General features: G+C 39.9%; 1 protein-coding gene across 2 annotated transcripts in view; it reads left to right on the top strand.

Annotated features, from left to right (window-relative positions):
- The window catches only part of SHTN1 (shootin 1), a 55,002-nt gene that overhangs the window by 16,732 nt on the left and 25,713 nt on the right, over window positions 1–12,557 (top strand). For both annotated transcript variants that reach the window (XM_059852031.1, XM_059852030.1), the window contains exons 4-8: window positions 932–1,026; window positions 3,209–3,377; window positions 5,892–5,989; window positions 6,931–7,012; window positions 8,713–8,807. In XM_059852031.1, the coding sequence (XP_059708014.1) occupies window positions 932–1,026; window positions 3,209–3,377; window positions 5,892–5,989; window positions 6,931–7,012; window positions 8,713–8,807 (539 nt within the window). The remainder of the gene's footprint in view (window positions 1–931; window positions 1,027–3,208; window positions 3,378–5,891; window positions 5,990–6,930; window positions 7,013–8,712; window positions 8,808–12,557) is intronic.

Here is a 12,557-nt window from a genome sequence, read left to right as displayed (position 1 = left end):
GCTGTTTGGGATTGGATGAGGGTGCCAGGAGCCAAGGAGGAATTGCATCAATGAGCCTGAGAAATGGAAAACTATTCTTGGTTTTCCTGCTTTGCTCCCCTGTGCAAACTTAAACCTGTCCTTTAAGACTTTGAACACTCATAAAGTACATATGTACTGGTGGGAAATGGGTGGAATTGCAGGCCAAAATGTATCTGCGCTTTTAAATTCTTTCTGATTCACTTTGGTCTCCTATGTTACAAAACAGAATTTGTTCCAGAACTTTTTGGTCACTCTTTTGCCTGTCTTTGACAGAGTGATCTGTACCCACAATTGTATTAGGGATTTTCTAAGTGCAGAGGGCAGGTGTGTCACTTGCTCCTCCAGCTGTGACAAAAAATGTACAGCCATACATTCCAGCTTCAGTCAGACAGCCCAGTCTTGGTTGCAGGGAAAAATTTGGGAGTGTGTTGAAAACTGTGTTGTGAACAGTGGAGGTAGGTGAGACCATGGTGCTCATTTTAGGACCTGCTCAAGCACAGAGAGACTGGGAATGAGAAACAGACCAGAAAGTGAAGAGGAACTTTATAAACATCTCCTAAGGGATTATCTCAGAGGTGTCATTCTGATTCCTCAAGTGTTAGTGAAATAAAGATGATGAATGAGGTTTGTCAAGGAGGCTCCTGCTGGTCCTCTGCTTCCATAAGTTTATGCTCAGTTCTACAGTTGCCCCTCTAAAGCTGCAAACACGGCTTGAGAGAATTGCTTAAAGGGCCAACCCAAATATTCAATGCTAAGAACAATTCCTATCTGTAGAGATTATCTATGTACTTCCCTGTGTTTGAAATGCTTACAATGAAAAGCTAGCAAAAGAAGATATGGTATTTCTGATCATGGGAGGAATGTGTCAATCTCAGGAAAATACTGACTAATTTTTGAACTCTTCCCGTAGTTTCTCACATGGTTATTGAGGAAGTGAACTGTATTCAGAACCATCTTGAAATTGAGAAGACATGTCGTGAAAGTGCTGAGGCTTTGGCTTCTAAGGTGAGAAGAATTATAGTGATGCTGGGTTTTTTTAAATCTGTTTATTCACCTGTTTATCTATTTATTTATTTAAAACTTGAAAATGTATGCATGACCCTTATATATTTCTGTATAATCTTGTGGAGCTGTGAAATAGTTTGGAAGTGGCAAAAAACTAACAGCCAGATGCAAGATGCAAAATACCATTCCTGCCTTTAAAGAAAAAAAAAAAAATACCCATTTTAATGTAGTTTCTATTTTCATGGACCAGCATCCTGATCTCTAGCTTTCATATGCACTTAGGTTAAATGGAAAATAAGTTTTAGAACTCCTCTGTGTGAAAACAATAATGAGCATTTCAGTGTCTAAATCAAATGGAAAAAGTCAACCACTGCATTACATTTCAGGTGATTGTTTATGAAAGCCAAGCAAGGGCAGGGGAAAGGTGACCTCCACTGCTCTGTTGATTGCGTCTAGTCTGATGAATTTAGCAAGTGTGTAATTTTCTATATTCCATCTCATCAGAAGTGCATTATTATTAAAGAATGTTTTTATCTCTCTTATATATTTTTGGTTGTGTAAAATGCATCTGAGCCACTTCATCAGAAAATGGATTACAGCAATTTTGAACCAAATTTCATTAGCAATGCTGACTGCCTTTTTTTTTTTTTTCTTTTTTTTTCCCCTCCCTCCCCATTCCCTGCCCAAAGTACATCCTTAGATATGGTAAAAATCACACCAGCAAGAAATCACTTTAATTTAGATGCATTAGCAATGTACTTTCTGGAGGTATTTACTTAATTGTTTGCATAATGACACTATATTAGAATTCATAAGATAGACAATCAGCATATAAGTAAGAAAATGAACACATTTATGCAACTTGTCTTCTTCTCTGCACTTTGCCTGTAATGCAGGGACAAGGGCAGTTCAAAGACTCCCTTTGCTCCGTGGGGCTGTTTGTCTGTGAGCTGTCTGCACCATGTAGGGCTCCTCACACCACTCTCCCCACTGTCTCACTTTCATTCTTTAGGAAGGAGATAAATTCTTGAATAAATCTCCCATAGTTGAAGGGCTGAGGATAAGGGGGATCAGGGATGATTGCTTTGGTAAAACTTTGGGGTCAGATGAACTGTACAGTGTATGTTTTCTTTGAAGATGCATATTGGAGTTCTGAAGTCCGTGTTGACTTTGGCACATGGTGTGTCTAGCAGAAAATGAGTTTCATTCTTAAACCTGAGCACAGGGAATACTTGGCTGGTGGGTGGACAGTCACCCTGACATTTACCTGAGCACCCTTGGGGTCTGGATGCAGGACAGTGAAAGAAATGATGAAAACTAAACATTTGCAGTGACTCCTGTTCAGTTTTTGTTGATCAAGACAGAGATGCCATGTAGAATCTCTTCTGTACCATCCACCAACCAGCCATGTGTTCAGGCATCCAGCCCAAAGTGGTTTCTGACTTGTGGTCTGACCCATAAAGAACTGGATCATGAGATGGCTCTCATCTTACATATGTTGACTCTACAGTAATAACTCCAAAGAATTTTGAGATAATTCTATTGTGACTAGGAATATAGTAGTGGTAGTACTTGTAATTTATATATATTATATCTATTTTATACTATTATATATAATATATACAATTATAGAATATAGTTTACATGTTTTTATATTATTTATTGTTGCAGTTTATGTATTATTATATATATTTGTAGTTTATATATAGGAGAAGGTAAAGATTTTTATTTAACCAGTTGATCCAACTTGGAAACCAGATGAGCTTTCAGGGGCACAAACTCCTCTTCAGGTCATTCAGTTGGGACTTCTGGTACATGTTTAAAGGTGAGGAACTGAAGCAGCTATCACAAAGCCTGTGTAGCATTAAGTCAGCTTGATAGTTGATTTGATTGATTTAAACCTACACAGTATTTATTAAACAGAAGTACCAGAGGGGGAAGAAAGGCATGGATAAAGCATCATGTTGAATTGAAGCCTCTAAGAAGAAAAAGTGGATAACCACCCCATCTTCAGACCATTCTAATGCTGAGTGGAACTTAATCTAATGTTACTTTTGTCTTCTTTGTTTGACAGATCTTTAATGATAAAGGACAAAAACCAGTTGACTTTTCTTTTTTTCTTGCCCAGCAGCTTAAAGACAGACTAACTAGGTTCTTACTGTTTGTACTTCTCACCTTTCAGCTGAACAAAGAAAACAAAACCTTGAAAAGAATTAGTATGCTTTGTATGGCCAAACTGGGCCCAGAAATCATCACTGAAGAGATTAACATTGATGAGGATGAATCGTCCACGGATACAGAAGCTACCTCTGGATCATGCAGTTCTGTGCACTGTCAGCAGCAAATAAAAGGTGAGCACTGCTGCTGATCCTACACCACCTGCAGGGCTGAAGTTGTCTCAAGAGCAGCAGCGTTGGTTTGGACCAGAGACTGGTCTTGTTCCAAGTCATGCTTCTGGGAGTGGTCAGAATCAAAGGATTTCCAGGAATGACTGAGAGTATGGAGGGCTGGTAGTGTGTAACATAAATGGTGGGGGTTACACAGCCTGCAGAGGAAGTTAAATGCAATAGGAAAATGACATCTACCCAGCTAGGAGAGTTCAATGCTACTGAATCAGTAAAAGAAACATTTCCTAAAACTCTTAAAAAAATAAAAGTTAAGTAGAAGGACAAGGTCACCTTCAACTGCAATGTCATTATTTCAGAGCTTGTCAGACAGAGCTCTGTTTCCATTATGTACCTTTGAATGCACAAACTTCATTCTTGTTCCAGAGCTATTACCAAACAAGCAGCCTAAAGAGGGACTGTTGTACTGGGTAGAACAACAAAGCTGGAGAACATGGAAATATATTGATAAGACAGATCTGTGGGCTTTTTTTCCAGAACTTTCTGATTCTTTTTTGAAAGGCAGTTAATATTCCCATTGTCCAAAATCAGCCTTATTTCTCATCCCTGTGATGAAGTCTTTGTTGTTTTCTATATTGTTGTGTCATAGTACCCAAAAATGGGAATGCCAACATTCTGGATTTTGTGACAAGATTAAGTGTTTAACTTCTTAAAAAAAAAGGCTTTCACTTTTTGATTATAACTTGGAGCAGCACGTGATGGTTAAGTACAACTTTTCTGAACTTTCAGTTTGACCTTGTTAATTGTTGTCTTTTTGAATGCTGCAGCTGCAATGGAGTGGTACAAAGTATCACTGAGGAAAAATGGTGTGTGTTGTAAAAATGCTTGTGAAACAATCCCACAGAAGAAATAGGGTGTCATAGTACCATTCTGTAATCAGTTTTCCATCTCTAGATGTAGGAAAAGGCAGCAAATGGTGTGATGCACACCATGCAAGCCATCTGAATGGGAAATGAGACTTTGGAATACCTCCTGCCTGTATTGGAGAAAGGTACATGTCAAGAATACATTCAGAGAATAAGCACTGGCTGCAAATCAGATGGGAGAGTAGCAGTATCAAATTAGAGAAATATTGAACAAAGGTTTTGATGTATCTTGATGAACAATTCATTAAAGTGTGAAAAGTGGTGTTTTGGGGATCTTCTAGGTCCTTTAGCCTTCTCACCATTCAAGAAAGTAATGGATGTTTCTTGGAATGATTCCTTCTCTCCCACCACTTTTCTATAAGGATACAGAAATAAGGTAGTAAAACCTAAGGCTCTCTGTAGTATCTTGGTATGATTTCTTCTCTGCATTGTGAGGTTGATATATATATTGTAAAACCAGAATTAATCCGAGTCTCATAAATTTCAGTGAGTGTTTTTTTCCCATTAATTTCTCTGGAGAGCACAAATCCATAAAATGGGCAAGTTGTAAGAAGAATCTGCTGAGAAAACAGGTCTTTTTATTTACTTTAGAAAGTGTATGCTTTTAATTTAGAGGACAATAAATCTGAGGCTCCAGGACTGAGAGGGGGGATGCTAGTGAAGAATGGACATTTTCAAGATGTGACACCTACCAGAATGACATCCAGCATGTCATCATCATCATCTGCAGTTGATTAGCCACAATTTTCTCAACTGTGGCTGGTATTCAATGAACAGCAGTGCTGTGAAATACTGGAAGCAGGTGGGGAATGAGAGCACTTACTGAAAGCTAATATATATCAATAAATTTTGATTTTTGTGGTGATTTTATGTTAACCTAAACCTTGATACATTATGTATGCAAACTGATCTCCTGTTAAGAAGTGATTATAATCAAATGTTTTATTCCATTGTGAATTTAATTTATTTCATATTTTAATAATTAAGGAACAAAAATTCTGAGGGGAAAATTACAAGCATTAGCTCTTCCATCAGTAAAGGTTATATTCTGACTCTGTTCATAATGTTGCAAAGGCTATAAATTGGCAGCTGTTCAGGACAATTTCTTCTGTGAAAACCTCCCAAGTATTAACTGCCTGTTGTTTTGTTTATTTCCCTTATGACATGATCCAAAAAGAATTGAAGTGTATTCATTTGTTTTAAAGGATGCTTCTTAAAAATTGCTTTCTACTGCTTCCATACCAGAGTTTCTGTGATGTGACAGTCTCAAGAGCAGGGCTGAGGACCCTCTGTGCTGGCAGGATTGGCCCTGTTATAGCAGGAAAGGAATCATTCAAAATGCAAATAAAGACAGCAGGCCTGAGCAAGGAGCTTACCTCAACAGAGTAAATCTGAAACTGTGACCCAGTTATAGATCTGTTAGTTGACACTTAGGCAAAGCTCATAAATTATTGAGGATGTTCCTTGGTTACAGCTGATGCTTGATACGTAGTTCAGGTGTTTCATACTCGACTGTACTTGCATTGCTGTGACATTTCCTTTGTTGTTGTTTTTCCAATGAAATATATTCTTCATTTCCTTCCTCAAACTGTAGAGCTGCGAGATCAAATCGTATCTGTTCATGAGGAAAAGAAGACCTTGGCTATTGAACTGGAAAACCTGAGGTGCAAACTTGCAGAAGTAATTGAAGAAGTATGTATTGTACCACGGAAGGCGAGACCATGTTAGCGTGGAGTCTGTCCTTTCTGTAACTTTTAGCTTATTTTGCTAAAAACAGTTGTGAAGTTAATTTAATACTGTCTAATCTCAAGTCCTGCCAGAGATGGATCACTTAGGGCATGTCCCTGGAAGCGACCCTCTACATCACAATCCAGTGCCACTGTAGCTGGCACAAGACTTCTCCTTACCTGTTTGATCTAAGCCCATATTACAACTGTCACCTCCCCTTCCTGACAGCCTCTCACCCATCACAGCCTGCAAGGTTTTTTTGGATTTCCTTAAACCCATAGATGTGTCAGAAATACTTTTGTAGGACACGTAGTTTAATCACTGGTGCTGCTTCACTGAGTAAATCCCTAAGTTCAGCCATTGGCAGTGCCATGTCATGATAATTAGACCAGCAAATTGACTTTTCAAGCCATCAGAGTTTCATTCCTGCTTGAAAACTGGATAAGGCATGTACTGATGCAAATCAGGACTTAGTGGCTCTTCCTGTCTATGCAGCACTTGCATTCAGAAAGACACAGCTGACAGCACTTGGACAATAAACAGAGCTCAGGAAAAAACCCAACCAAAACAGGGGCCTGAACTATATTAAAATGCAAACAGTCAAGTAACTTTCCAACCAGGTGCTATGGCACCTGATCCTGAAAGGTTCTAAAGATCATGTATTTGCAGCTGTGACTGGAACGTGCCGTGGGAGGATTAGTTCATAACTCTTTTATGACATTGTTACAACATCTTTAAGGTGGAGTAAAAACGCTTTCCATTCCACTGGAAACCCCAGCATCAAGCCAAACCTAGGAAACAGAGCTACTGACAGCAAAATACTGCTTGAATTATGTATGTGCTGTATGCCTTGTGCCTTTAACTGAAATGCTCTTGGTTTTGATGTGTTCTTTATACTTTTCTAGGTAAATAAGTTGAAAGAAGAAAAGGCTGTTTTGACAACCGAAGTTAATAAGCAACAAAAACTGTTGGAGAAATGTAACAGAGGTGTGTAGTCTCAGCAGGTTCTCTAAGACAACTGCATCTCTAGTTTGTTGCATCCTTTGCAGGAGCTGCAGAGCTTTTCTGCTGCAGTGCAAAAAGTAGGTTGCAGCACAGTGACTGTGGTCCAGATCTGACACTCGACCTGATTGCTGCAGGCACTGCATCAACTCATGGAGTGTTCCAGACTCTCTGTACTCCAGGAAAATGGGACAATGTGAATAGCAGGTGTTATGTGAGAACAGGGAAATCTTTTCCTGTGTGGCACAAGTGGGAAACCAGGGCAGGGGCACAGTCCTTCACAGAGATGGGGTTTGAACCTTAATCTCCTGCTTTCCCAAATCATTACACCAGTCTTCCTTTTCGTTGGGATGCAGCTTCTCATTTTGAATGTCTAAGGTCTCAGGAGCAACTTGTTTTATGTTCAGAGGATGATGAGAAAAAGACAGGAGTGCTAGAATGTGAGAAATAAGATTTCCAAGTTATGGAAGAAAACAATGAATTTTCCTTTAAGGGAAAGAGAAGAGAGGTAAAACCAGGGCAGGGAAAGTCTAAAAAGAGATTTAGCTCAAAAAATAAAAGCTTTTGCTTAATGAAGGTGAGTGCTTCTACATGAGTTATAGTTGATTCCAAAGAAGTTTAGAGGAGAGGGAAAAGATTTCAGTTTTTACATTACTCTGCCCTTTCCTTTTGCTGCTTACTAAGCCTTAAAAAATTAAAAATATTTTTGGTAAAAAGCCTCATCGGATGTTTCCCATTTTCCTGAAGTAGCTGAGATATAGCAGGGCATATCCTGTAAGCTTTCTCTCTTACCCCTTCCATGTGTCTGCATTTCTTAACCTATGACGGGCAGTACTGGATGACTCTCAAAACACCAAACTTCAGAACAGCTGATTAAACAGATTAGCTTGAAGATTTTGATGGGATAATATAACAGATGTAAATTTTCTGAAATTTTTTTCTTTTTTCTAAGCATTATGCAAAGAAAAACCCCTAGTTTTACATTTGCCTGTTTTCCTGGAGGAAAGAGTTAAATTAAAGCAAGAATTTTTTTTGTATGCATGAAGTAAGCTACCAAAGTATTCCATACCTCCTATATCTTGTGTTTATGTGGCACTGTTGGAGCTGTGACTCAGTGCATTTCAATCAGAGTTTATGAGTTGATCTTAAATCTTTCTAAATATGTGCGTTGTTTCTCAGGTATTTTTTGTGTGCATGGTTGATTTTTGTTTATTTGCTTTTTTAAGTTAGAATCACTTTGAGAGTCAGGTATGCTGGGATATGTATCCCACTGTCTAAATTACCACTTACTGTACCTTCCTTTAAAAACTGTTATGCTCATCTCCAAACCAGGTAAAAAATACGGATTTCCCAAGACTATCATAATCTTTGATATATTCAACAAAACTCCTTTGAGGCAGAGAGGCAGAAGCTGGTCTGTGGTACTTGATGCCTGTTTCTGGAGATTTTGAGTCTGAAGAGGAGTATTATTCTGTTCAGAAGATTAGTAATTGTGCATATATGTGGTGAGGTTTGGGACAAATACTGCCAAGAAGACTGCAGATGGAAATGTAAAACTAGGTCGTGCTGTCAGTCAAGGATCCATGGCACTAGGGAATAGCAGCTTATCTGGGAAAATCAAACAGTACTTCTTCTTTTGATCTGTTCCACTTTTCCTTCTGATCTTGTTTAATTCATATAAACAGTGTCTGTGCTGGCAGTAGAGGAATATGAAGAGCTTCATGAAAACTTTGAGCTGGAAAAGAACCTGCGGAAGAAGGCAGAGTCATTTGCACAGGAGGTGAGTAGTCAAGGGAAAAATTAAGACATTGCAAGTGGGCAAAACCTCGCCAACTTGGATGACTTGATTTCAATTCCCAGCTCTTGTCCAACCCCAGATACTGCTTAGGTGTAACATCTGTATTTCATCAATAAAAATAAGTTTACTGTTTCAACAAGCATTTATAAAGCACTTTGGAATTATTCATGCAGTCTTACCTATGTCCCCTTTCAAGGCAGAGCTTTAAATTTATCCTGGGCTTAGTTTGCTCCAACATCCCAATGTGGAATATGTAGTGGCTGGAACTGGGAGGGATTAGCTGTCTTTCTAGTGATATAATTTGAAGGACTGTTTTTTTTTTTTTCCTTGAAAAGCATGTGGACTCCTAAAAAAGGTGTTGAAAACTACAGTATCAATTGAGGGACGCTTTTTGAAAGATTATGTTGAAAGTACTTTTTTTGTAATTGACTAACAAGCTGACAGACAACTTAGGTACAATGCCAAAGAAATGCTGATTTTTTGTAAACAGCTATTTCTTGGGTTTTGTCATTATTTAGTTGTTGCCACTTCCAGAATATGGGCCCCTGTTGGTGCAGATTGTCAGAGTAGCTGTTCTCTTGAAGGTTTTCATTCCATAAAATTCTTTTATCCAGAATGGAATCACTACAACAGTGAACTTCAGGCCTGCATTGTTCTTCCCTTTCTGTACCTGCATGTCTTCTTGTGGTATTGTGCTGCTCAGAAAGATTTTTAGAACAATTTTTAAAACACATGACCACATGACAACAAAGACATTGCTGATTCCTGTTTGGGGAACCAATATTTAAAATTACTTTAAAAACCTGTTATTATTGGCCTAGTTTCACACTGATGGTGTCCCTTGAGTGACCTGAGGCATGAGACAGGCTCTGGCCACAACTGCATCCACAGCAGCACAGCTTTCTGCTCGAGTGAGGTTGTGTCAGCTTCCTCTCACAGCGATCGTGCTGCGAGGTCACAGCTGTGTTTGGAGAGCTAAGTTTGGATGTGCTTACAGTAGCTGTGTTTGGATTATGCTAAGGATGTTCAGGGATTTTCTGCCTGCTTTAATTAGCCTGTTTTCTCTGTCTCTATAAAATGTTTATTTTAAACCTCAAAATTTCTGCAGAATTTTTGCTTGGATTTTGCAAAAGCCACAGTAGTTGGTTGTGTTAAGCTGTGCAGTGTCAACAGAAGGACGAGCTTTGAATAAAGGGCAGCACTGCATGTGCAGTGCTTTGTTCTTGGTTTGCATGGAGCACTTGGAGAAGGGAAAAAGGCTCCAAGTAATGTTGCTGTCACTGCAGCTGAAAAATGGCACATCTTAGTGTTTTGTATTAGTGTTTGTGATGTCTCAAACAGCCAGCTGTGTATTTTAGCTCAGTAAAATTCAGAACTACAGCCTGTGGAGGTGCCTGTATGGTGGTGGGCACGTTATCTGTCCAAGGGGCTGAAGCCCATTAAGTTTTGCTTTCATGGTGTGGTCAGCCAATGCATTCAGACTCAGTCCTTTCCCTTTCTCCATGGCATGGCTTCATCTTCTGTCTTTGCATTATGGCTACCAGGGGAGTGGCTGGTGGGGGCTCCTTTTCAAAGGGGTGCCCTTGGCCTCCTGCCCTTGTGACAGGTGAGGAGGAATCTGCCCAAACAGGAGCACTTGAGAGTGCAGGTGTGAGAGGGAAGGGCAGGTGAGCCTGTGTGCAGAAGCGAGCACAGATGGGGGAGAGAGGAGACATGGAGGGAAGAGGCACATATAGGAGTGAGGGAACACTTGAAAATCAGAGCTTTTGATTAAAATTTAAAAAAAAAGCCCAATACAGCTTTAATTATAGTCATGCTGCTGGCACCACCATAATATATATTTAATTAATCAAAAGTGATCCAACTTCAAACATTAGAATTCATGCTCTTTAGAGGTTCTAAAGAAACTGAGTAAATATTGTCAGCCGTGGTGTGGAGAGGGGGAAGGAAAAGGAGAGAGGTTTTGAAGTGAGTCACAATCCATTGTGAAAGGTACAGGAATCTGCATAAAAGAACTAAATAAATAGAGTGTGTAAGGGGCGGAGGCATGGAAAAATCTGTACCTACCTGAATAAAACAGGGTTGTTAACACAGGAATCTTGGCAAGCTTAACCAGAATTCTAGTGTCAGGTTTTAAGAGACACTTGAAGATCTCTCAGCTGTTTGTGAAGCAGTTTATAAGAAAACAAAGGAAGGCAGAGAGTATCTTGAAGGCCATTGCAATAATATAGAGGTAGCCCTGAAAAGCACTCTCCCACAAAGATGAGCAAAATACAGTACATGCAGCCAAAGCAAGCCAAAAGCGGAAGAACACGGTGTGAGAAGCAAATAGAAACTCTTAGCCATGCAAAAATCTCCTGAGTTTAACAAAATAATCCTGCATAAGATGTTTATTAAACATACATCCTGCCCTGCAACAATATTTTGTAAAGTGATGTTGGGGTTTAAGCCCAGCTTGGCAACTCAGCCACTTGCTCACCTTCCCCCGATAGGATGGGGGAGCAAACTGGAGGTTAAAAATGAGATAACTCATGGGTTGGGATAAAGACAGTTTCCTAAGTAAAGCTAAAGCTGCTGCACCCAAAAGCAAAGCAAACCAAGAAATTCATGCACTGCTTCCTGTGGGCAGACAGATGCTCAGCCTTCTCCAGGAAAGCTGGGCTCCATTAGGTACAACAGCCACTTGGGAAGGCAAACGCCATCACTCTGAGTGTCCCCCTCTTCCTTCTTCTTCCCCCAGCTTTAGATGCAGAGCAGGGTGCCACATGGTCTGGACTATCCCTGTGGGCAGCTGGGCTCAGCTGTCCTGGCTGTGTCCCCTCCCAGTTCCTTGTGCACCCCAGCTCACTCACTGTGGGGTGGGGAGCAGAAAAGGCCTTGACTCCATGCAAGCACTGCTCAGCAATGATGAAAGTATCTTTCTGTTATCAATGCTGTTTTCAGCACAAATCCAAAACACAGCCCCATACCAGCTGCTGTGAAGAAAATGAACTCTTCTGGCCAAAACCAGCAGAAATGAACAGTTTAATATTAGTGTATGCTGGTGGAGAGATAATCCCTGCACCTGAGGTGCTCTGGAAGCCTCATGGAGAAGAAGCAGTGTGCTCTCAAAGATGACATTGAGCTGATTTTTTTCCCTGCCCTCTGTATTTTGGACAAATAGAAATGAAGTGTCAAGCTGCTGAGCAGTTTGTTGGGGCTCCTTTCACTTCTGAATAGGCTTTTTGCTCAAAATGCACAATTGGAAAAAGAAAAGAAAGGTTTCCCAAAAAAGAAAGTGTTTATGGTAACCTGTAAAACAATTTGCAGTTAAGAAGTTGAAAGGCTGCATTCAGAGGAAATACGATCCAGATGAATTAAAACAATTCAGTGAATCTCTAATGTGCATTGTTCATCTTTTCATTGACTTCCCCTCCTCAATGCTTTCACCATCCTACAGCTGTTGGTGCTTTTAAGTAACTACTGCACAACAAAATGTGTATATTTAACTTGTTTGCCTCAAAATACCTGCATCCCATACCTGGGCCAGTGCACAGCTGACTTTACTTGCTCTGAGACTGAATCTTCCCATATTGAAAGATAAAAGGTGGCTGTCAACTTGGGGAAAATCATTGTCACTCTTACCAGGTGTCTGCACTACTCAGGAGGTTGAATGCAGTGGGTTTGGTTATCTTGATGACATGAGCTCCCACAGACCTCTTCCTGAGATGCATTTGTGACCTTTTGAGTTAA

The sequence above is a fragment of the Haemorhous mexicanus genome, chromosome 7 (assembly GCF_027477595.1).
Source record: "Haemorhous mexicanus isolate bHaeMex1 chromosome 7, bHaeMex1.pri, whole genome shotgun sequence".
In the NCBI taxonomy this organism is placed as follows: Eukaryota; Metazoa; Chordata; class Aves; order Passeriformes; family Fringillidae; genus Haemorhous; species Haemorhous mexicanus.
Note: the sequence above shows the minus strand (reverse complement) of the source record. Positions and strands in the feature narration are given on the sequence as shown.